General features: G+C 49.3%; 1 protein-coding gene across 3 annotated transcripts; it reads right to left on the reverse strand.

Annotated features, from left to right (window-relative positions):
- Positions 1–218: 218 nt before the first annotated feature.
- LOC146766052 (lipase maturation factor 1-like) lies at positions 219–24,521 on the reverse strand. Of its 3 annotated transcripts, none has more exons than XM_085592079.1 (3): positions 24,344–24,521; positions 15,463–15,772; positions 219–1,184 (listed from the first exon to the last, which is right to left on the reverse strand). In XM_085592079.1, exons 1-3 carry the CDS (start codon positions 24,513–24,515, stop codon positions 1,166–1,168), a joined length of 501 nt encoding a protein of 166 aa, XP_085448205.1. In that variant the 5' UTR covers positions 24,516–24,521; the 3' UTR covers positions 219–1,165. The 3 variants fall into 3 exon arrangements, with proteins under 3 accessions (XP_085448205.1, XP_085448206.1, XP_085448204.1); XM_085592080.1 differs by lacking the exon at positions 219–1,184 and adding an exon at positions 1,192–7,318; XM_085592078.1 differs by lacking the exon at positions 219–1,184 and having other exon boundaries at positions 14,888–15,772.
- Positions 24,522–25,510: the final 989 nt, after the last annotated feature.

The following is a 25,510-nucleotide window of genomic DNA, read 5'->3' on the forward strand; positions in this document are numbered from 1 at the left end:
TGTGGCACGGGTGCAAAAGTAAAATTTTAGGATTCTAGATGAGGGGTCCAAAGGGGACAAGCTGGAGGAAATTGGGTGTGCCTTGTCCTTTTTCTCCTTCTTCATGCCCTCCATGTCTCACTGTGGTGTTGGCATTTTTCTGTTGGTTCAGGCTGGGGACACACTGTCCAACGTAGGTGACAGATATTGGCACGTTCTTGTAAATCCAGCCCAGGGAGTTTCTGGTATTGAATGTTTGTCACATCCCACTGAGGGCAGAGCCCCACACGCTGCCCTGCAGGACAGAGCTGGGCAGGGCAGCAGAACATGTGAGAGATAAACAGAATAAACAACCTGGAAACCAGCACAGATAAATTATGGCTTCTGCTTTGGGGCAGACAGACAGAGACTTTCTACAATTTTGGGATCATCAACACCACAGAAAAGGGCTCAAACCTCCCTGGAACACACAAATGGGGTTTAACCACTCTTGTGCTCCTTTCTCAATCACCAGATTCCAGCTGGGAACACAAATCCCATTTCCAACCCAAACCACGCCACTCCTGAAGGGAGAGCACACAGCCCACCAGGCTGATTTCAGGTGTTCTTCCATGGAATTCCCAGAAAATCAGCAGTTTTCCCAATATTTCCACGGAGAGGGATGCTTCCAGCAGGATTTGTAGTATTCCATTTAAGAATGGGCTGGAAAACTGCAAAAAAAGATCCAACTGGGAAAAAAAAAAAAAATCCAACTTCTAAGAGCACAACACCTGCAGCTCATGCCAGGAAAAAGGGCAGGGTAGAAATAAGAGGTTCCTGATACCCAAATCACCTGTGGAAAGGGAATTTGGGAGGAATTTCCCTCCCAGGAAAGTCCTTCATTCCCTTCATCTCAAACATGACCCTTCCATCAACTTTCCATCACATTTCCTTTCTTTAAGGGCACGTGGGCACAAAGAAATGCAGGGAAATTTAATCAAAAATTAATGCAGAAAAATTGAATAAAAAGCTTAATAAAAAAATAAACTTAATTTAAATACCCTTAAAATAATAATAAAAAATACAAACAAACAAAATTTAAATATGCCAGCAAAAGAAAAATATTTAAACAAGGTGGAATAATAGAAGAGCTACATACCCACAAATGCACCAACAAAACATTACTGCAGTTTTGGCTCATTTTTAGTCACTTACCAAAGGAATACCTGCAAAACAAAATGAAGAGAAAGCAAAAGAATTAAAATCGGGGTTGAGAAATTCCAGGGAATGACGTTTGTGCTGGTTTTGTTCCTCACTTCCAACATTTGGGGGTTCAAAACTCTGTCAGGGAAGAGAGAAAAATCCTGAATTCCAGAAAATGCACAATGAACGGGCAAATGCTGCTGCAGGGAAAGGGAAGAGGAGAAAATTCCTGAATTTTTGGGCTGCTCAGCACTCCAAGGAATTTCTCCCTTCAGCCTCATGTTGGTTTTCTGTAAAATTACCAATTCTGATTAAAACTGACTTTTAATCCCAAAGTTGAGCAAGTTTTAAGATGCTGTTCTTCAAATTGTGTTTATTCCCAGTATGGCTTCAATCCCCCTTCAGGAATTTGTGTTTATTTGTTTATATTTGTATATTTTTATGTATTTGTATTTATTATTTGTATTATTATTTATTTATTATTATTAATTTTATTGTATCTATTTGTAATTGTATTCTTGTATTGTAATTTTATTATTGTCATTGTATTATTATATTGTAATTGTATCATTATTATATTGTAATTGTATTATTGTAATTGTATTATTTATTATTCATTGTATTTATTTGTAATTGCTTATTTATTAATTTGTATTTGTATTTACTTGTATTTATTTATATGTGTTTGCATGTTTGTTGATTTATTGTTTATTTATATGTATTTATTTTTCTTTATGTTTATTTATAAGTATTTGTATTTGCAGCATATTAAACTAACCCACCCCCAAAAAACACCCCCCCAATATTAAAAAAGACACCAGGTTTCAAAGATTTTTAGAAGGATTTGGTACGACTGAAAATACCCTGAATAAATTGCATTTTATACTCATCATGAATGGCTTTTTGAACTCATCAACCTCAACATTTCACACCATATTTAACAACAATTTCCTACAGATTTAGCAATGTATAAAGAGGAAAAAAAAACCAACAAAAAGCAGGCTAATTTGTAATTTAATGAACAATAAAAGCAGCTTTTAATGAAGTTATTTGTCATTAAGAGCACCTCACTTTGCTGATCTCCACCACCGACTCGCAGGAATTATTCTCATTTCTTGGCACAAGTCAAGAACCCCCTGAGGCTCATTAAAAACACCCCCCCCACCCCCCCTAAATGAGGAATTAATAAAATATTGTATTTTGCTGGAGCACATGAAGTTTTCTGACGTGTGCCTGGTGCTGATTACATCAAGCCAGGCTCCCGGCCCGTCATGTGATGACAGGAAAACACTTGTGGATTTATTTCTCCAAAGAAGCCTGCGAGACAAATGCCAAGGAAACCAAAGCAAACGGCCCAGCCCCGAATCCATAAAACCAGCAGGAATTCTTGCAGGGATTTCTCCCTTTTTAATAGGTACAAGCAGGGCAGGTACCCAATTCCCACGCATTTCAGCTTGGCGTTTCGAATTTAATCACCAGTTTTTACTTTTCAAGGTGGCTGTAACGAGTTAACAGAAGTATTTATTAAAAAAAATGTGGTTTGTTGCTTGGTTTTTTTTGGTTGTTTTTTGGTTTTTCACATTTTGGTATTTAAAACATCCCCAACAGATAATAAGGAAAAACATGGATTTGATTTCGCAGGCGCGGGGGTAAATCTCGCCAAGCAGAACTTTTGATCTGCACGTTGTCAAACGCAGAAATTCTGCTGAATCAAAGAATATTCCATTTGGATTGCATAAGATTCTGCTGAATCAAAGTATATTCCGCTTGGATTGCATAAATGCCATTAAAAAGTGATGTCATGGATGCTTTCTGCTGGGACAGAAAGCATTTTCAGCCCTGAACTTGTCAGGGGAGGAAAATCCACGTCCCACTTAGCCTGGATCAGCTGGGAATCATAAACATCATTTAATATTTGACTTAAATTGTTTTCACCACCTTGTCCTGATGATTAATTCTAGCTTCTGTAGATTCCTGGAAAGTAAAAACTGAGAGCAAAAGCTGCTTTGAACCCCATTATTCCCAAGGAAAACACTTCCTGCTGTCAGGGTTTTGAGGATACAGCTCTGGAAAACCTCCCAGGGAGCAGGAATTCCCCACCCGACACAAAATGCCACCTTTTCCCAGAGAATTCCATTTTTTCCTGCATGCAGAGGATGAGGGATGGTGGTTTTTATTTGCTGGAGAAGGAGCTCATCAGCCAGACTTGCCCCATAAATTCACATTTCCTTCTCCACTCAGCTACCCCAGAGCTGCACAGGTTATTTAATGCAAAAGTTGTTTGGGACATGGGGTCCCTAAACCTGTAAAATATCCCCCAAAAAAACCACTCCAAATGGAATCCATTAAAAACAGGATAAACCAGGCAGATTCTACCTTTACGTCTATAAACTCTGTTTGTTTTACAGCTGTCAGTTCTGAGGAAAAATCCAGCTGAATTTGTAACAAAAACAGAGTGAAAGCAGCTCCAGCCCAGCAGTGCCCACCACCAGTTGAATTCCCACAGGCACAGAGAATTCCCTGCTCATCCCTAAATCTGCAGCTGGTGTTAACAGCTCCCACTGCTGTTCCCCACGGAGAACATCCCCGTGGAAAGTGATCCCAGATGGAAACTTCCACCTCCATCCCAAATCCCTCTCCTTCCCCAGCCTCTGGAACTTGGGATGAGGGAGAAGTTAATGGGTACAGGGATATTTTCTATTCTACACCAGGATTTGGTCCCCAAAAGGGGGTTTCCAGGAGGTCTCCACGAGGTGTCCCATCCCTGGGAATGTTGGGAATGTGGAATTTTAACTCTGCAGGTCTTCCCTCTGGCAGGGAATCTCTATTGTAAATGCAGGGCAGAAATGCTGATGTCTGACTCCAGCTCAGGAGGCTGAATGATTTCTTTATTAGAACTTTGCTATAATACATCAATATACTATTTAAAGGAGATACTAAAACTGCAAACCTACTTTTCTAACTCCCATATCTAACTCCCAACTCCTGACCCTCTCTGAGAGCCCAGCCCCAGGTGGGTTGGGTTGGATTGGATTGGATTGGATTGGATTGGATTGGATTGGATTGGATTGGATTGGATTGGATTGGATTGGATTGGCCACCAGGCTCAAACAATCCTCACCAGAACCCAACCAAGCATCACCCCAGGTAAACAATTCTCCAAACACATTCCACGTGGGAAAAACAAGGAGCAGAAATAGAAATTGTTTTCTCTTTCTTCTCTCTGTGCACCTCTATGAAAAATCCTGAAAGAAAGATGTCCCTGCAAGGGATCTCCTCATCCCAGGGGATCATCTGCCCTGCAGCAGCCCCAGGCAAGCAAAGGGAGCTTCCTTCCAAAATTCCAGCCACAGGGAAAGCTGCATGAGCCACCTGCCACAAAGCCAGCAGGGTGTTAAGAAGGTGAAGGCACAGAAGTACAGAAAATGTGGGAAATGCACCTGTCCCAGGAGAGGATTGTGAGAGAATCACCTCGAGCCAGAGGCCAGGCCAGGCAGAAATTGAGATTTCCCTTCCCTCTCCAGGCACCCAGCCTGGGATTATTCCACGTGGACATTTAGGAGGCTTTTCCTCCAGCCTCACCTGGATTTTCCTTCCCACCACACAAACCAGCAGCTTCTTGTCCTGTCCCCAGGGAGACAGGGAGAATCCTGGGATGGTTTGGGTTGGAAAAAGCCCAAATCCCACCCAGTGCCACCCCTGGCATGGCAGGGCCACCTCCCACTGCCCCAGGTGCTCCTGGCCTGGGACACCTCCAGGGGTGACTCCACAACCTCTCTGCTTCTTTCACGCACATTATCCCTGTCTCTTTTCCCTCAGATAATTAATTTAATTCACTTTTTTCACTTTTCCCTTCAGCTAATCCAACTCAGCTCTTTCAGCTTTTCCCCTCCCCATGCCAAGGCTTGGGCCTCTCCTGCGCCCGCAGCCACTTCCAGAGCAAAGGGACACCCTGACAGTGCCACTTCCCTGGCTCTGAGCAGTGGAAAAGCTCATCCACAGCTTCCAAAACTTTCTGAGAGCTTGCTGGAAAACCACAATACACCAACCAAATTAAAGCTGTAAACACTTAGGATGGAAAAACACCTTTTATTTTTTTTTTTTTTTTTTTCCTGGGACCTGGGGGATTCACTTCCCCAGCCCAGTTGGGAAAAAATCCCTGGCAAAATCCATCAAAATGAGATCCAGGATTAGTCTGGTGCACCATTAATTTCAGAACATCATTAACTTTAAAGTGTGGGGGTAAGAAACCTCTTTGACAGCTGGTTTTGGTCCCTGCCAAGCCTTCAGCACTGCACAGCCACGGTGGGGGGAGGAAATCAGCTGGAATGGGAGCAAATGAAACCAGCCTGGTTTCTGGATTCACTTTCTTGTGGTCGCAGAGCTCCAAAAGCTGGGATTCTGTGCTCTGTAATTACAACATCCACACCGAAATGGGAGGAACGGGGCTAACATTGAAAATAAAGGAGGAGGAGGAGGAGGAGGAGGAGGAGGAGGAGGAGAAGGAGGAGGAGGAGGAGGAGGAGAAGGAGGTTTGCTCCTCGTGCTGGGGAAGGCGCCTGGGCAGGGCTGGAGCCAAGCAGGGGGTGAGGAATGGGATGTGCATCCACCTGGCTCTTCCCAAAACACCACAGCAGGGCCTGGTCAGGAGAGGAAATGTGAATTATGCAGCTGAGCCCCAGCACTCGCCAACTCTGCCCAAAGCCAAAAATGATCCCAAAGCCAAAAATGATCCCCAAGCCTGGCTCAGGTGAGTGCCCGGTCTGCCACACCCCAGTGGGGTTTGCCCTGGTGAAATCCTGCCAGTGCCAAAAGAAGGTGGCAGCTTTGGGAAGCCACTGGGAGCTGCTCCTTGGGCTGGAACCGAGTCCAGGGAAAGGGGAAGTGGGAACAGAGGCCAGGCTGGGACACCGACGGAAAAGCTCAGCATCAGCTGCAGCCTGGACACATCCAGGAGCCAGAACAAGTGGGAATCACCTCCTGAGCACTGCTGGGATCCAGCAGAAAGGTTCTGCAGGTAAAACCCCAGGAAAACAGGGTGTCGGTAACTGCTTGATTAAAAAAGGGATCCCCTAATTGCATTAATGAGTCTCTCCGGGGCTGGCCCAGCACTGCCCAGTGCCACCTGCATCACCTCCCACATTCCAGCTCTGCACTAACCCAGCCATGGACCAGCTCCTCCCACCCCAAATCCCACTGGGACCTCCCAAGGGCTGCTCCAACCCCAACCCCAACCCGGGGCAAGGAGGGGAAACCTTCCCCATGCTTTGAGCGGAGGGGAAACCACTCGGTGCTCCATTTCTGCCACCAGCCACTGCTCCGTCTTCATCCCTCACCCCAAATGTGGTTCTCGTTAGCTTCATTAGCTCCCAGTCGTGCTGCAGGCAGCGGTGTCACATGGAATTAATTCTGTTTTCATTCCCGTGTCATCCCCAGCGCTCAGGGCTGCTGGCTGCATGCTTTGAAAGCGATCCATTCCCTCTCTTCTGGGCGAGGAGGGAGTGCCAAAAAGCAGCTTCCTGGGCAGGAAGGATGACCCCCTGAGATCCTGCAACTCTGGCTTGATGTTTGCAGAGATCATCTCTTCTTGCTGGGGACAGAGGGAGGGCAGAGCAAAAAAGGGATGCGAGGCTGAGATAACAAAGAAATTCCTGAGCTTCCCTGCCAAGGCCTGATTAAGGAATGAGATATTCTAGCTTTTCTAGGTGTTGTTTCTGGGTTATTTTGGAGAGCTGGGAAAATAAAGCACAGTTGCAAAAAGGGTTCTGTTTACAAGGCACCGAAAACCTCCAATTTAGCAAAGGCACCAAGGTGATATTGGTTAATGAGATTTATCTGGAGGTGTTTCTTTTTAATACACAAGACTGGGCACTGGGTTCAGGCACAACAGGAATTTCTGCTTCCATTTGCAAGCTGAATGGAAAGCTGGTCTCAGTTAAGAATTACAGCCCCTCAGTGCAAGGCTGTATCACTTCCAGACATGATAAAGCAGGATGGAGACGGATGGGAAGCCCCTGCCAAGGTCACCCTGTCAAGCACAGCTGCCACATCCATTCCTGCCTGTGCAGTGATCCCTGAGAACTTCCCACGTGTCCTGAGAAAACCCAGGACACCCAGGCTGCCGTGCCTTTCTCCACAGCTCCTGAATTTTCAGGGTCTGCAAGAAAAAATAAAACAAAAATTTTCCTGAATTATCCAAACTGCTTAAAAAAACCCCTGAGCCACTGATTCCTGCTGCCTTGGGCTGCTGGGAGCTGCTCCAAGGGGGATTTTGCTGCTCAGGGCTCCTCCAGGCCAGAGGAAACCCCAGGATGGGCAGAGGGATGGAGCTGGGATTGCTCAGCCTGGAAAGGTTTTAAAAACCCACGTTCCAGATGGGATTTAAAAAAAAAAATAAAACTACAGGAGCTCTACAGCACCAGCACAGGGAGCACCCCAGAGAGATGTGGGCACTAATGAAGAGAGCCTGTCTGAATTATCCCACTGCTCCAGGAATTCACACATCAAACCTGTCCAGCCTTGGAGTCACCAGAGCTCAGCTACAAAACCTTGGCAGCTTCAGGGGGAGGTTGGTGGGGTTTTTTCTTTCTCCCTTTCAAACAGAAACACGAGGAGGAAGAAGCCAAGGATCACAGCCAGGTTTTGCTCCTGCATCCCTGGAAACCAGAGCAGGAGGATGCTTGGATTCCTGCCCTTTCACATGAAAACATCCAGAAAATGGACAAACCTCAGGGTGACCCAACTGTGACCTGCCAGGACCTGAAGGGATCCTGCAAGGAAGAGGGGGAGAGAGGAATGACAAGGACTGGAGTGACAGGAAAGGCAGGGATGCCTCCAAACTGACAGAGGGAAGGGCTGGGGGGATGGTGGGAAGGAGAATGAGGTTGGTGAGGTCCTGGCAGTGTCCCAGGCCAGGCTGGACAGGGCTTGGAGCAGCCTGGCATCGTGGAAGGTGTCCCAGCCCACGGGATCATCCTTAAATTCCATCCAGGATGATCCTATCCACACTCTCGTGCCCTCAGCATCAAAGGGTCACCAACAAAAGCGCTCCAAAATGGGAATGTTTTGCCAAATCCAGCCCTGATTCACTCTGACAAAGCACCTAAAAGTGTCAGAGCCCAAAGGTGTAAAAAATCAGAGGAAAAAGCACTGGAAGAGGTTCATCAATGGCCACTCACTTTCCTGGAGAGGAAAACTCTCCCTGAGCATCTCCTGAGCCCCAGAGCCCTCAGCTCACCCTGCTTAAACATGGCTCAAGTGCTTTTTGATGAGAATAAACCCCACCAACCCTCCAGCACACTCCAGCCCTTCCCCTTTCTCTGCTGCAGGTGAACTCCTGAGGACACTCATTTAATTGCAATTAAAGCACCTGCCTCAGAGCCAGGCCCTCCTGACCTGCTGCACACTTGGCCTCCCAAAAATCTCCTTTAATGGGAAGCTCCCAAGCTGCTAAAGATGGAAAACCACCAGGAGGAACCTGGGGGCAGAAACCGAGGCAGCTCCTCCCCTCTGGGCAAATTTTTGGGCTTCAAAAGGCACCACTTCATATTCCTTAAAGGATAAAAAGGTGCTGCCTGGTCCTCCTGTGGCCCCCAAAATCCCCTCCTCATCCTTCTCTAACCCCCAAAATCCCTGCCTGGTCCCTTTGGTGGCCCCCCAAAATCCTTGATTGGTCCCCAAAATCCCTTCCTGGCCCCCAAAATCCCTGCCTGATCCCCAAAATCCCTGCCTGGATGCCAAAATCCCTACCTGGCCCCCAAAATCCCTGCCTGATCCCCAAAATCCCTTCCTGATCCCCAAAATCCCTGCCTGGCCCCCCAAATCCCTGCCTGGCCCCCCAAAATCCCCGCCTGGATCCCAAAATCCCTGCCTGGACCCCAAAATCCCTGCTGAAGCAGCTGCACACCCTTTCCCCAAGGGAAGAACCCTCTAAAAAACCCCTGCAGCCACCTCGTGCTGTAACGTTTTATTTATTGCCTTGTTTAACTTATTCCCTTGAGCTCCTGCAACTCAACCAGAAAGAAAATAAAGGGTTTTAAATCCCACAACCCCAGCTTTATATTTTTTTTTCCCCTTTTTCACTCTGTGCTGTGTGACAATGGGCAGTGAGCTCGGGGAGCAGAGTTACCCAGGGGAGGGAGGGTTTTCAGATGCCACTTGGAAAGGCTGGGAGGGAGGAAAGGACAGGAGAAGCAGCAGCAGATCGGTGGCAGAGCAGCTGAAAAGTTTGTTTCTATAAGGAAAATGTAACAGCTCTCTGGAGACACCTTACTGGGGATAAAAGTGAATTCATCCCGGAATTACTCAGGCGTTTTAGAAGTGCATTAGTGACTCTGGCACAGACACTGATTTCATTCCTGCAGAAACTGATTTAATTCCGGCTGAAATTCCTGCAGAAAGCGATTTAATTCCTGGTGAAACTGATTTAATTCCGGCTAAAATTCCTGCAGAAAGCGATTTAATTCCTGGTGAAATTCCTGCAGAAACCCATTTAATTCCTGCTGAAACTGATTTAATTCCTGCAGAAATTCCTGCAGAAACCGATTTCATTCCTGCTGAAATCAATTTCATTCCTGCTAAAATTCCTGCAGAAACCAATTTAATTCCCGCTGAAACTGATTTAATTCCTGCTAAAATTCCTGCTGAAACCGATTTAATTCCTGCTAAAATTCCTGCAGAAACCCATTTAATTCCTGCTGAAACCAATTTAATTCCTGCTGAAATTCCTGCAGAAACCCATTTAATTCCTACTAAAATTCCTGCAGAAACCCATTTAATTCCTGCTAAAATTCCTGCAGAAAACGATATAATTCCTGCAAAAATTCCTGCAAAAACTGTCCTGCAGAAACGGATTTAATTCTTGCTAAAATTCCTGCAGAAACCCATTTCATTCCTGCAGAAACCGATTTAATTCCTGCTGGAAGCCTCTCCCACGGAGCTGGTCCTGCTCATCCCACCAATGGAGGCTCCTGGGGTCACCAGCCACCAGGATTTGGGTTCACCCAGCCAAGCCTCTCCCAAATTCTGGTTGAAATGGATGAAAACCCACGCTAGGAATATTCAGGAGGGAGGAATTTTGGAGAAAGGCAAACCCACTTGGAGCTGCACTCTGCACAAGCTGCATTTGCAGGCTATGAGGAATTCCCATTAAAAAAAAAATCTTTTTTAAAGATCTTGAAACAGCTTCTACTCGACTCAAACTGACCACTAGCATTTTACTACTGCAGAAATGACACGAATAATCAAGGTTAAAATGAACATCACGGTCCAGCACTTCAACCTAACAGGGCAGATATTAAATATTCCTCTGCCCTGGCAGATTTTGAACTGCTTTACAGTCTCCTACTTCAAAAGGAAGAAGTTCAAAGTGGCAGATGGGGAAAAAAAGGAAAAATAAAACAGTATTTTAAGGCAGACACACTGAGCTTCTGATGGACGTGTGACACCATCACAGGGGTGGCCTTGACCCCAAACACACCCGGGTTCAATTTGCACAGACCCACAGCTCCTTTGGGCAACGCTGCGCCTAAAATGCCAAAATCTGCCACGCTTCAAGCTGGAAAGCACTGGCAACCTCAACCCCACGCTCGCCAGGCACCAAAATAAATCCCAAATTTCTCTGCAGGGTCACTTCATTTTGAGAAGCACCAAAGTGCATCTTATTCCAGGCTGCTGAGAGTCCAGGACAGCGACCTGGCAAAGCCAAGGGACACAAGCTGGGCTTTGCTTTTTTGGGATTTTAGGCTGCCCAAATGCTCAGGGGAGCAGTTTTTTGGAGGGTTTTAAGACCCTCCAAGCCCTGGATATTCCCCAGCTGCCAGGTGGGGCCGGGGCAGGCAGGGGACGTGTCCTGCCCTTCAAAAGCCACACTTTGCTCTTCTAAAGCTTCCCCTGGCTGAGCCCAAGCCAGCTGGGCAGCAGTTGAAAGAGCTGCTCCTTCAGCAGCCCAAAACAAATAGGGACATTTAAAATTAAAATAGACAAAAAAAAAAAAAAAAAAAGGCAATAAAAGGAATAAATTGTCCCTCACTGGGCCTGAAGAAGAGAGCTCTCCATTCCTGCTGATCCTTCCCTGGAGGCTCAGCAGAGGATTTTGGTGGATGGGGAGAGCCCAGGGGTGGCCAGTGGATAGGGACAGCAGGGCTATACAAAAAAAAAAAAAAAAAAAAAAAATCAAAATAATGATTTTATTTTGAGCCACTGAAGGATTTTTTCTTTTTTTTAAATTTAGGCCACAGGAAGAATTTGCTGCTCATTTCAGAGACCTCTCTGCTGGAGCCAGGAATGGCTGGCATTGTCCCTCCCACTTCAGGAGAGCTGTGCTCCCTTGCAGGTGGCTCTGGAGAAGCAACAGAACCCATCAAAACCTCCCCAAACTGGGAGAAAAAAACCCAATCACTGCACCACCTAACCCCACCAGGGTTAGAAAGGAGTTTAAAGCCAGCTTTGGCTTTAAGGCCAGCCGAAATGTTAAGGGCAGAGCTGCAGATTTTGGGTACTCTCAGCTCCTCCCTCTGCAGCACCACAGCTCCTGCAGCACAGGGAGCACCAAGGGAGTCCTGCTGAGCTCTTTCCCTGTGTTTCCCTGCACTGGAAGCAGCCAGCATCCCTGGATGTCCAGGGAATTCCATCTCACTGCAGGCAGCACAGGGATAATCTGGGTGTGACCCATTCCAGAGGATCTGATGGAAAAGGAGCCCACAGCTGAATGGGCTGCTCGGAGTCTTCTCCCTCAGCCCTCCCCAAGAACCACCTCATTTCCTGTTGAATACTGAAATTAAGAGGGAAATCAGCTGAGGAAACACCTCTAATCCCCCCTTTTCTCTCATCCCTTCCCCCTCGGTGTGTTTTTGTTGCACACCAGAGTTATGAGCATCTCTGGCCTCCACATTTAGCTTGGATAAAGCAGACACAGCCCAGTTGACTCTTGTCAGAACTCATAATGTCTCTCAGACATTTTTGGAGGTTCCAAGCCTTGGTCAGGAGCATTTGAGACCCTGGAAGGCAGCTGCAAACAGCTGTGATTTTGGGTTTGGGCCATGGAATGAGTTACCAACTTTGAAGGTGGAGCAAGCAGTCACAAAGGGTTAGATGGGATAGTAAAAGTAGTTACAAAACAGAGGGGAAAATTTTTTAGTATTGTACAGGGGGGTTTTAGCACCTGTCCAGGGGGGTTTTCACTTTGTACATGGGGGTCAGAGGTTCTAAGATGGAGGAAAGTGGGCTGATCCTGTTCTTCCTCCTTCTTCTTCCTCTCCTCCATGTTCTTGGTGATGTTGGCACTCACAGATTGGTTTAGAGAAGAAAAGCACCATTTAATATAGGTAATAGGCATTGGGGAAAACTGTAAACATGTAACACGTAATGTACCATATAAAAGATAGAAAATCACCATTTAATATAGGTAATAGGCATTGGGGAAAAACTGTAACCATGGAACACGTAATGTACATATAAAAGACAGCAGCAGCCCTGGGCGGGGAGAGAAGAAGAAAAAGAGGAAGAAGAAGAAGAAGAAGAAGGAGAGAAGGAGTCAGAGAGGATGTCAGGGTGTGTGTGTGTCTCTGCCTGAGCTCTGAGCAAACCACAGCAGCTCGAGGAGAAAATCTTTTCGATAACTCACAATAAACTGCCTTGAGACCGGACAGCAAGAGCCTGCTCAGTTTTTCTTTGGAATCATGGGTTGGAGGAGGAATTTCACCACCACACGAGACCCCAGAGCAAGGCTGGGGTCCCACAGCCTCTGGGCTGTGTGTGCACTGCTGCCTGTGCCACGCAGTCACTGCAGCACAATCTCCACTTCAGAGCTTCCCAACCAAGGCAGCTCTGCAAACCTTAACACTTGTGCTGTGTGTCAGCTCACTGCAGCACAGAGAAGTGGAGGACAGAGTGACGAGGCTGATTGCATCACTGAGGAAAATACTGAGGGATACCTGTGGGTATACAGAGATTCAGTGGCAGAGTATCAGCAAAAGTGGCTCAAACACTCAGAAATTTTTTAAATGCCCTCAGACTGACGCTGTAGCACGTCCCAGTTGTTATTCTGGCAAAGACACAAATGAAAATTAGTAGAGGCTGTTGATGGAGGCCAAAGTGTTAAGGGGAAAAGTAGCACTTGCAACCCACAGGTGATAACTCACACACTAAAAAAATGTTTTCAGTAACGTGGAAGAAAGCATCAGTCTTAAATCATATGGGATGAAACTGCCTCCAGCATGTAAGCAGTCAGTCCTGCTAAAACTTGGCTATGTGTGAACCTTCAAGAGCTCCCAGAGGCTGGAACGTAGAAGCTGGGGCTCTGATTCTCCCTCGATGAGGAATGAATTTCACCCCCCAAATCTCAAGGAGCAAAGGAGGGGGAAATTAAAAATCCCTATCTCAACTATCAGGAGTCAATTCCTTTCAACCACAGCAGGCTCGTCCTGGCAGGATCTCTGTCCTGGAGCTGGGAGGGGACCCCTGAGCTCATCCCTGAGCTCCCCCTGCTCTGGAACTGGGGTTTGGAGAAGGGCTGGTGAGGAGAGAGGACAGCTCCTCTCTGTACCCCCATCTCTGCCTCCTCCTTAAAAAAGGCGCCAAAACAGCCACTCGGAGCTCACCAGGCACAACTGGAATTATTTTGGGAAAACCTCAGGAGTTCTGCAGGATTGACAGAGGAGCCAACACCGCCCATGCCAGGAGAAGTGGGAGCAGCAGCACAGCACCCACTGTTCCAAGACAGGTGGGTTTAAAAAAAAAAAAATAAAACTACAGGAGCAGCACAGGGAGCACCCCAGAGAGATGTGGGCACTAATGAAGAGAGCCTGTCTTAATTATCCCACTGCTCCAGGAATTCACACATCAAACCTGTCCAGCCTTGGAGTCACCAGAGCTCAGCTACAAAACCTTGGCAGCTTCAGGGGGAGGTTGGTGGGATTTTTTCTTTCTCCCTTTCAAACAGAAACACGAGGAGGAAGAAGCCAAGGATCACAGCCAGGTTTTGCTCCTGCATCCCTGGAAACCAGAGCAGGAGGATGCTTGGATTCCTGCCCTTTCACATGAAAACATCCAAAAAATAGACAAGAAATCCCGGAATAATTTGGTAACAGGCAGTGGAAAAGCATGCAGTGAGTTATCTGCCCAACTCTGTGGCTTGGTGTCAGCTTTAAGCTGGTGCTGAGTTGAGAGCTCAGAGAATGGAGCTGTTCAGAGGCTGCTCTCCTCCACCCACTGAATTCCAGCTGCAGTGGGATGGCAATGAATGGGGCAGCACATGCAAACCCTTAAAGACAAATCCACTCAGTCCATCTGTGGAAAAGGTGTCCTGCTGTAAAGCCAGAAAATTTGGGAAGAATCCCCCTGGACACTTCTTGATGGCAGAAGCTTCTCCCCCCACACCAGCTCAGCTGCAGGCAGAGAGGCACCTCAGGAGGTGACCTGATGGAATTTGGGGTTTTCAGGGCACATCCTCTTTCAAACAACATATTTGGGGCCTTAACAAGAGCAAGGACAACCAAAACCTTTATTATTTTAGCACCACAGCCCTCCCCTGCAGCAGGGTGACTGACAGGGGTCGGGGTTTCTCCTTTTCCCCCACAAACTTTCTGTGCTTGGTCTGAAACACAGAACAGAACTGCAGCTCTGGCCTGAGACCACCCCAAAAGCAATTATTGAGGGAATAATTGCCACAGTCATGAGGGGATGTCGCTACAGGACACGAGAAAGCACAACACGAGCTACTGCCATGGCAAGGTAAAAAAAGAAGAAGGTTTATTTTTTGACTCTAACTTTTATATTTTTTTAAAGGTGACAGTGGATTGGAGAGTGAATGGGCCACCTCTCCAAAGACATTGGACAAATTACTAGTATATCAACTTTTTCCACTTCCACGAAAGAATGTAAAACAATATGTTGTTTATAGAAAATGTGTGGAAAAGTTTTTTAATAAAATGTAAACTTAAAAAGCTTTAGAAAATCTTAAGAATCGGGGTGACAAGGGGAAGAGCTGGGATAAGGCAGTGTGGGATGCCATGGAATTATGGAATGCCATGGAATCATGGAATGGAGCCACAGGGATCATCCAGTCCCACCCTGCACCAATGAACAGAGGAGAACTCGGGGCAGATATCCCAGGTAAGACAGAGCTGGGACACTCCACAAATCATGTGTGCCCACAAATCATTCCTTATCTCACATTCCTCCACGGATAACCTGCTGAGGAGCAATCACAGATCGGGCTGCAAACCCAAACTGCACCAGGAAAATCAATGGGCACCACAGGCAGCAGGAGGGGAAAGCAGAGCAGGGGGACTGAGAACCCACCAGATCTGTCCAACGTTGACCAAGGAGAGGTAGAGCAGCCACAGCAGGGCCATGAGGACCATGTTGGCACAGCCAGTCAGCAGCACAAAGGCTGCCCCTGACAGGCCAGCCAGGGCCAGGCAATCCAGGGTGTTGTCCATGGCAGACCAGTCCAGGAACCAGATGAGAGTGGGTGCGTAGCTCAGGGCATCCAGGCCGACCTTCCCCTTGAAGTATTTCTTGATGTCCTGCAGGTAGAGCCTGCAGGGGAGCAGCCCCTTCTCTCCTATCAGCTGCTTGTTCTGCTGAAAGGCCACCAGGAAGGCCACGACTGCAGGGGAACAAGGAGAGGGAAAAAACTCCGTGAGGAATCACCCAGCAGGAGGCAGCTGATCTGAATGCAGAGCTAGAGAAGCCATTCTTGGAAGGAATTTAGTCATTCCCAAGTTTTTATCTCCATTAAAATCCAGCACGGCCACTACAGTGCCCAACAAAATGTTCCCTGGGATGCACCTGGAGGATCTTTAAGGTCCCTTCCAAGCCAAACCATTCCAGGATTGCTGTGAACCACAGTGCAGCAGGCAAAGGAATTCCATAAATTCTGTCTTGGCTTTGGAGAACAGATCTCCACCTCCACATAACCTGGGAATCAAGTACCAGAATCTTTTCCTCGTATTGAAAACACTTCATCGATCAAAATATTGTTAATTAGACAGCTTCAACTCATCTCCATCGTTAATGAGGTGTTCATAGGATCCCAGGATGGTTTGGGCAGGAAGGGACCTTAGAGATCCTCTCATCCCACCCCTGCCATGGCAGGAACACCTTCCACTGTCCCAGGTGTCCAGCCTGGCCTTGGGCACTGCCAGGGATGCAGGGGCAGCCACAGCTCACTGGGAATCTGTGCCAGGGGCTGCCCACCCTCCCAGGGAACAATTCCTAATTCCCAATATCCCACTAGTCTTGATCTCTGTGAATGTGAAGCCATTCCCTGTGTCCTGTCCCTCCATCCTTTGTCCCAAATCCCTCTGCAGCTCTCCTGGAGCTCTTTCAGGTCCTGGCTGGGCTCTGAGCTCTCCCTGGAGCTTCTCCTCTCCAGGTGAGCCCCCCCAGCTCAGCTCCAGCTCTGGAATTGCTCCAAGTCCCTCCCGTGCTGAGGAGCCCAGGGCTGCTCAAAGCACCCCCAACTTTGAGCTCCTGGTTCACCACCACAACTGCCCAGAACAGCAGCTCTGATTCTCCGCATCCTCTCACACTCTGGAAGGCTGGAAATCCAAAATCTTACCATTCTCCCACCCCTTAAATTCCCACTTTTCGTGTTTCTGCTTCAGCCCTGGACACCCTCAGCCCAGCCAGCTGCTTTTTTTAACGGCACATCAGCAGTTTAATTACAGCTCATAGACCTAGCATTTGATGTCCTACAGAGAAAGTTGGGCAGTTTTTAGGCATTATCTCATATTTTAGGCATGTCCCGCAGTTACCAATTTGCAGTTTGTAACTCCAGTAATCTCCATGTTTCAGGGAAAAAAAAAAAAAACACACGAGGAAGGCCAACATTTCCTGATTAGGCTGCATCCACTAATTTACCCATCCTTCAAACATTACCCAAACAGCAGCCACGTCACGGGCAGCAGCACCAGAGCTCCTGGAAAAAGCCAATTTGTTCCCCTCCCCAACCTTCCCCGGTTAATGATCAAATCTGTTTCCTTCCTTATCTCAATGCTGGCATTCTGCAAACAACAACCCTGGTGTTCATCTGGTGTCTCTCACTGGGAGCACTGGGGGAGAGAGGCTGTGTGAAATCAGAGCCCAAATTCCCATTTCTTTGAAGTCTGCAGCAGCAACCCAAAGTCTGCAGCCCCAGGGAATCCGCCTGAACGTCCCATTCCCCGGACAAAGGTCTCCAGTGGGTTCCACTTAATCCACTTAACGCTGCCCCAGCTCTCTGCACACAGCCATGGGTTTTATTCTCCTTTAAAAACCACTAAAAGTCGTCAGCAGCACACAGCAGAGGTCACTGGGAGGGTTCCCTTTGATTCCAGCAGATCCTGAACCCCGGCGATGGCACAATAAAGTTGGGAGTTAATGGGTTGTGTCTCTTCCCATCCATCTCTTCTACACAGTGAATGATTTTACAACTAAAAGACATTTCTCTTCAATTATTTTGCTCAATTATGGAACAGGGAGAGACATGAAAAAAGCTGATTCAAGCACTACAGGATCAGTTCCGGGACACAAATGAAGTGTTTTCCATTTTATCCATACTTTTCTACCAACGCTCAGCATAACTGTGTGATCAGAAAGTCTGACATGAAACCAGCAGAAATAAAATTTTTCTGAGCTTTAGACAGCTTAATATCTTCATTTTTGGCTCTAAAAAAAGCCAACTGAAAGCCAGTTCTGCCTTAAAACTCCGTGGCTTGATTTCCCGTGATTAGCACTGCAATTTGCTGCACAGTTATCCAAAAGTGCTAATCAAACTCACCTCTAAATGCTCCAGAATTGCTGCCCCAACCCATAAATGCTGAGCAGGTTTTCGCCTAAAAAAAGTCCAAATTAGACCCCTGTGCCGTGCACGAGACAAACAAGGAAAGGGTAAATTAGGAAAAACAAACGCCAGCAATTCCAGCAAAGCGCACGGACAAAATCCTGCAGGCGGCAAACCACGGGTTGGAGCTGCCATGAAATTCACATTTTGGATGGCCCAGCTCAGACTCCAAAGGGGTTTTCCCATTTCCCACTGCTGGGATTTCCCACAGCAGCATCCACAGTGAAAACCCAGCAGCACCAGCCCCGATTTTGGGAGGACTGACCCCCAACAAAGCAAAGCCCAGCTGGATCCATCACCTGCCAGGTGATGCTCCCATTCCCAGAGCTGCAGCCCGGATCCTGCTCCCTCTCCTGGACACTCCCCATGCTCTGGATCACTCCAGGCTCCCTCTCCAGCACTTTTGGGATGGGTTCATCCCCCATTTCCAGCTCCCACCTCCACCCACCCATCCCTGCTCCATCTGCTGAGGTTTCCCCCTCAGGCAGCAGTTCCTGTGCTGCTGCACACGGGGAAGAGCTGAAACTAAAGACAGAGGCTGCAGAGGATTCCAGCAGCACAGGAGATGCCCAGATCCAGGAGGGAAAGAGGGAAGTGATTTATCAGCTTGTCATTGCTTCCTCTCCCTGAAGCCCAGAGAAACTGGAGCCTTAAATTCAGTGTAACAGACCCTGCTGCCTTCTCCAGGAACCTTCCCTTTGACCGTGGCTTGGTCAGGGGGTAAAAAAGTCCCTTTTCCCCCAAAGCCTGTGCACCTTCCTCTTCCTTAACCCTTTTCCTGGAACCTCTGTCCCTTGTGTTTGGGGATTTTTCTCTCGGCATCCTCCAGCTCAAACAACTTTGCTTCCAGTTTGGGCACTGACCGGCAGCATCACCGCCCTGCAGGGCTTGGGGCTCACTGACCCCCTTCTCCTTGCTCCTGGAGCTTTTCCCTGGCACTCCACACCCCTCCAGCCCTGGCACAAGCCCCACCACACCCCTGGGCTTCCCACAGACAATCCCAGGCTTTGGGAGTGCCCAGCCTCAAAGCCAGGTCCTCATAAGACAGGAAAGCTGGACAGGACAGAACGCACATCAAGCCAATAAGGTTAATCAAACATTCTCCATTTATTTGTGAGAAGATGGCAGTTTAAATACACTTCTACATAGTTTACAGTTTACAAAGGCACTCTCATGCAGGCTAACATTGTCTTTGTCTTAAGGTGGACTAAACTTCACACTATAAACCTGTACTACTTCACACCCAGGCAGCCCAGTGCTCCCCATCACACCTTAATACAACGTCTAACTGCGCCACAAACTTAATTTCCAACTGCATCACAGGCTGGAAGGCCTCAGATCTCACTGCAGACATAAACCATGCCCTGTGTCTCTCAGAAGTGCTGCGACACAGCCCCGTGTCCCAGCTGGATGTGCCATTCCGGGGGCTGTGCAGGTGGCAGGAAGGAGCAGCTCCAGGTCTGCCTCCCACTGCAGCTCTGACAGCTCACATGGGAGCTCTCCCTGCTGCCAGCTGAGCTTTACATAATACATGCAAATTACCGGGGCTGCTAATAGACCTCCCCTACTTATCCTCACCTCGGAAGGTGCTCACTGTACTTTTCCATTAACTCCCCCACCTCCTTCCCCTCTCCCCCCAAAACCCAGCGTGTTCCTCCTTCAACCCCACATGGTACCAATAACCACCAACCAAGCATCCCCACCCAAAGGGATTTGCTCCATCCAGATTTCCCTGGCACCTCAGCTCCCTTCCCTCAGCCTGTCGTGGTGGGAGAACGAGAGGATCCCATTCTTCATGCTCAGGGAAGATTTAAAGATGTGAAATCCAAAACTTCCCGGTCACGTGGCTTTTTCTGTCTTCCCCCCTCTTGTTAAAAGAGGTCTTAACTTTGCCTTCATGCCCTAACCACGAGAAGAACTGAACCAAGGGCACGGAGCTTTGCCCGAAAACCAAACTACATTTTGCACACACACAACAACTCTGCCTGGAGCAGTTTATGGAGTGCCCCTTTGACCCAACGAGGCATTTGAACAGGCCCTGAGCTGGGTGCTGCAAGCTGAGGCTGTACTGCTGCAAAGAAGAAAGAGCAGAATATTCCTGGTATTTTATTACCAGCGAAATGAATCAAAATTTCAATTAATGAATTCCCCCACAAAGTTTTGCAACACAGAAGCAACAACACCTGAGCACTGAGCAAAAGGGTGAAGCCAAGCACCCACAAAAAAACACACAACAAAGTGCTCTGGTTTTTTACACCTTTTTTGTTTTCGGGGTGGTTACTTGGATGGTTTGAAGTGCTTATCCCCTCGCTGCCTCCTCCTTTGAAAGGGTGTGGAAATAGAAAAAGCTTCTCTTTGGGTCTCAGGCTGTTCAAAACCCCCCCAGCCCGCAGCTGGAGGATGCCCTGGGAAGATCCCAGTGCTCCAGAGGGGCTTTGGGCAAGGAGAAGACAAGGAGAGAGATTCCCTTCTCCACTTGGTTATTTTTTTTCCCCCATTCCAGGGGGATGCAGCTGCTCAGAGGACCCAGAGCTGGTGCTGCACAGCCCTGCCAAGGAGCACTGAGCTGCAATAAAACCTCCCAGGACAGCAAAAGCGCCCGAAGATGTTCAAAATCCTGACCAGGCAGGCTGAAAGCTACTGAGAGCCTTTGAATAAAAGTGAGGGAAGGGAAAGCAGGGGAGATGGCAGAGAAAGAGAGGAGGAAGGACACCGGGGAGAGCCAGGAGCCTACAGGAAGCCAAACCCCCCGAGAGGGCTTTGGATTTCAGATTTAGGAAGAAGGAGCCTGAACCTCCCGTAGCTCTGGCGCTGGGGAAAGAAAATACTATTAAACAATACATAAGGAGAAGGAAGATAAACTGGATTTAAATAATAGCTTTTATTTCAAAGCTCTCCACAGAGCCTGGCTGAGACTGGGGAGGGTGGTATCTAATTACTGAGATTTCTACAGCTGGAATCTGATGATGGTAATCACCCAAAAAAGAGCACTTAAAAATGATTTAAGAGGGTGAAGGGAGCAAATAATGCACATTTGTTGTCGAGAGCTTAAGGACCAGCTATTTACCTGTAAGAGCACTTCCAACAAGACCTCAAAGTATTTCTGGATTGCCAAAACACCAATCCCTGTCACAGGGAACACACAGGGCAAGACCAGGATGGAAAAGCTGCAAACCTCCAAGTGGCATTTGGCCAAACTTCTGCCCTGCTCAGGTGGGAAGCAGAGGAGCTGCCTCCAGCTCCAGGGTTCCACCACAGGGACAACCTGGAGCTGCTGGAGAGAGCCCAGAGGACGGGCAGAAGGATGGAGCAGCTCTGCTGGGAGAGCTGGGATTGTTCACCTGGAGAGGAGAAGCTCCAGGGTGACCTCAGTGTGGCCTTGCAGGACCTGAAGGAGCCACCAGGAAGCACAGAGAAACCATTTCCAAGGGACAGAGGGACAGGACAGTGCTGCAAGGACCAAAGCTCACGGAGCCCTTTCAGCTGGATGCACTTCCCCTGCTCTCCCACCCCTGCCAGCAGCAGGTGGGGTTGGTCTCTGACCTCTCCAAACCCTCAGATCTTCTCCCACCTCCCATCTCACACAGCAGCTGCTTTGCCAGGGACTTCCCAGGCTCGGGCTGCTTCTGGAAAACCCCTTCAAAAGACACAAAAAAAAGCAGGGGAGAGTAAAAGCAAAGGGGGAGGGGAGGGCAGCCAGAAGGACACGCCACACCTGCCTTGCTCTGCCTGTCCTCCTTCCACACGGGAAGATCCTCAGGGAAAACATCTCCCGCACCTGCAGCAGGCAATGGACACCCCCTTGGGAATGGGGTGGGGACAGGAAGGAGGTGACAAACCCTCAGAGCACACTCTGGGGTCACTGCGCACCCCAAATTGTGTTTTTCTCCACCTCATCCTCGAGGTTCTTCACTGTCCCACGCAGGAGGGGAACAATCCCTCAGCTCCCAGCACCGATCGCATTCCCCAACACCTTAACACAAATCCCCCCACCCAAAAGGAAAGGGCAAGGAAAGGGTTACACATAAAAGGGTGGAATGAAAGAAGGGGGGAAAACATCCCACGGCTGAGGAATGTCAAACTGTCACAACGGCATCAAGCGTCTCCTCAGCGAGTCTGAGCCTCGGCGCGCGCGGAATCGCCGCGTCTGGGAGAAAAATCAGCTGTCACAGTAAATGCTTCCATCTCCAGAAAAAAAAACCTGCACAGAGCGGCTTGGCACAGAGGCACAGAATTGTTTTCTGCTGATTCTAAAGCCAGGCGCTCCAAAGGGATCAAAGGGCGAAGACTGCTTCCCCACTGGAGCATCCAGAGGGAATCTGCCCGCTCGCACACGAATTCTCGTGGGCACCTCTCGGGCACTGCCAGCCTCAGCAGGGCTGCCCAGAGGAACCTGACCCGTCCCGAAGCAGGCCCAGCTGCCTGGCTTTGGTTCACTTGGCTCTGGCTCACCCCAAACCAGCAGCAGAACTCCCCAGGGACCGAGCGCAGCCAAACACAAGTTGCACAACAGGCAGGTGAACTTTTCCTCCTGCCCTGCTCATTCCAGCTTCAGTAGCCCAAACTCTCCCCCTGCCACCCCACTCTCCAAAAAGTTACCCCCAACACCACTTTCAGCCATTCACACTCCTCTCTCCTCCTTGAAAACACCACCACAAAGAATTCTCCCTCTTCTTTAGCACCCCACGTTTACTCACCAAGCTCAGCTTCACCCTCTGGCCCAGCCCCTCGCAGCCTCCTTTTCTCCTGCAGCCCATCATTTTTAATCACTTCCACCTGTAACTCACCTGACCCCCCAGTCAGATCCTTGTTCCCCACCTCGTTGGCCCAGGTGTCACCACGAGCTCCCACACCTTTGATTTCCACCAATTCCCACCCCTCCAGCCAGGCCCTGCTCCCTTCCCACCCCCCCTTTGGTGTGGCACATTTATCACCCCAAATCCAGCCCCGGGGAAGCAGCAGCCTCTGCTGAAGGCACAGCAGAGAGCACCAATCAATTCCTCATAAGGAAACTGCAAACTGAGCCACGGGAAACTCAGCAGCCTGGATTTACACACGGGGGAATATCGGAATCGCTTTCATTTTGACTGCAAGAGTCATAACCTCGCATTTCACCGAGAGCTGAAACCAAACTAGAACCAGAGCACGTGTCAAAGCCATACGAGACTACAACTTCTGCATGGTTTTGATGCAAAATAATCTAAGCAGGCTGGCGGGCTACAAATTCTAACGATTCTGTGGACAAATCTGGGGCAAGTTTAGAATTTGTACTGTAGCGTGTTACTTGTCAGTTTTGGTTTCACTGTAAATATTTTTAAGCAGTGCACCAGTGGGCTCTGAGCGCAGCTCTCAGTGCCAAAGCAGGAGGCAAACGAGCACGGCAGAGGCTGGAAATTGCTTTCACTGGAATATTTTAATATTTATTTCATGTTGACTCTAGGTCCTGGCTGTCGGTGGTGTTGGCACCCAGGGGTGGCATCTGTCCCTGCAGTCCTGCTGCTGCAAAAAACAAAGAGTTCCTCTCTTGCACTGTGAGCGCTTCGAGGGAAAGGATGAGCAGCTCTGCTGAGAGGTACCAACCTCGTGGTGTGAGCAAAACTTCTCCTTCCAGCTCCGCCAGCTTCCAGCACCACCAACCCCATCCAGCCATCCCTGATCCACCAGGAACGTGAGAGCGGGAAAGAAGAACATGGAATATGCAGAGTTGGAGAGGACCCACAATGACCATAAAATCATGGAATATGCAGAGCTGGAGATGGCCCACAATGACCATAGAATCATGGAATATGCAGAGCTGGAGAGGACCCACAATGACCATAAAATCATGGAATATGCAGAGCTGGAGAGCACCCACAATGACCATAAAATCATGGAATATGCAGAGCTGGAGAGGACCCACAATGATCATATTCCATGATTATGCAGAACTGGAGAGGGCCCACAATGATCATAAAATCATGGAATATGCAGAGCTGGAGAGGACCCACAATGATCATATTCCATGATTACACAGAACTGGAGAGGGCCCACAATGATCATAAAATCATGGAATATGCAGAGCTGGAGAGGACCCACAATGATCATATTCCATGATTATGCAGAGCTGGAGAAGACCCACAATGACCATAAAATCACAGACTATTCCCAAGTGGGAAGGCCCACAAGGCCCGTGGAGTCCTGCCGCTGTTCCCATCCGGGACATCCCCAAGGATGTCACCTCGTGCTTGGGGCAGCGGCGTCCACGGGCTCCTCTGGCAGCCCTGGGGATGCTCTCGTTCCCTGCGGAGCCTGCTCGGTGTCCCGCCACCCTCGGGGCACGGGGAAAAGCTCTCCCCGCTCTCCCCCAGCACTCACAGTACAGGAAGGCCGTGGAGCGCAGCAGCACGATGCGGGTCAGCCAGAAGGAGCCCGGGGCGAGCGGCGGGGCCGCGGTTCCGCGGCGGGGCCCGGGGGACGCGGCGGGCCCGGGGGACGCGGCGGGCCCGGCCGGGCGGCGCTGCCGCAGCCCCGCCGCGGGCGCCGCCATGTCCCGCACAGCGAGCATGTGCGGCGGGCGGGGCGGGGACCGGGGAACGGGGAACGGGGAACGGGGAAATGGGGGAACGGGGGAATGGGGGAACGGGGAAATGGGGGAACGGGGGAACGGGGGAATGGGGGGAATGGGGGGAACGGGGGAATGGGGGAACGGGGGAATGGGGGAACGGGGGAATGGGGGAACGGGGGAACGGGGGAACGGGGAAATGGGGGAATGGGGGAGTGGGGGAATGGGGGAACGGGGGAATGGGGGAACGGGGAAATGGGGGAACGGGGAAATGGGGAAACGGGGGAATGGGGGAACGGGGGAATGGGGGGAATGGGGGAACGGGGGGAACGGGGGAACGGGGGAACGGGGGAACGGGGGGAACGGGGGAACGGGGGAACGGGGAAATGGGGGAACGGGGAAATGGGGGGAATGGGGAAATGGGGGAATGGGGAAATGGGGGAACGGGGGAACGGGGAAATGGGGGAACGGGGAATGGGGGAACGGGGGGAAACCGGGAGAAACGGGAGGAAATGGGGAAGTGGGGGAATGGGGAAATGGGGGAATGGGGGAAAACCGGGAGAAATGGGGAGGAACTGGCAGAAACGGGGAGAAACGGAGAGAAAGTGGCAGAAACGGGGGGAAACCGGGAGAAACCGACAGAAAAAGGGAGGAACGGGGAGAAACCGGCAGAAACGGGGAGAAACCGGCAGAAACGGGGAGAAACGGGGAGAAACCGGCAGAAATGGGGAGAAACGGGGAGAAACCGGCAGAAACGGGGAGAAACCGACAGAAACGGGGAGAAACCGGCAGAAACGGAGAGAAACTGACAGAAACGGGGAGAAACTGACAGAAACGGGGAGAAACTGACAGAAACGGGGAGAAACTGACAGAAACGGGGAAAAATGGGCAGAAACCAACAGAAATGGGGAGAAACAGGGAGAACACGTTGCAAAGCGGTGCTGCTATGTTGGGCACGGTGTGTGCGGCCCCGCGGGGTG

The sequence above is a fragment of the Lonchura striata genome, chromosome 14 (assembly GCF_050655825.1).
Source record: "Lonchura striata isolate lonStrDom1 chromosome 14, ASM5065582v1, whole genome shotgun sequence".
NCBI classification, from domain to species: Eukaryota; Metazoa; Chordata; class Aves; order Passeriformes; family Estrildidae; genus Lonchura; species Lonchura striata.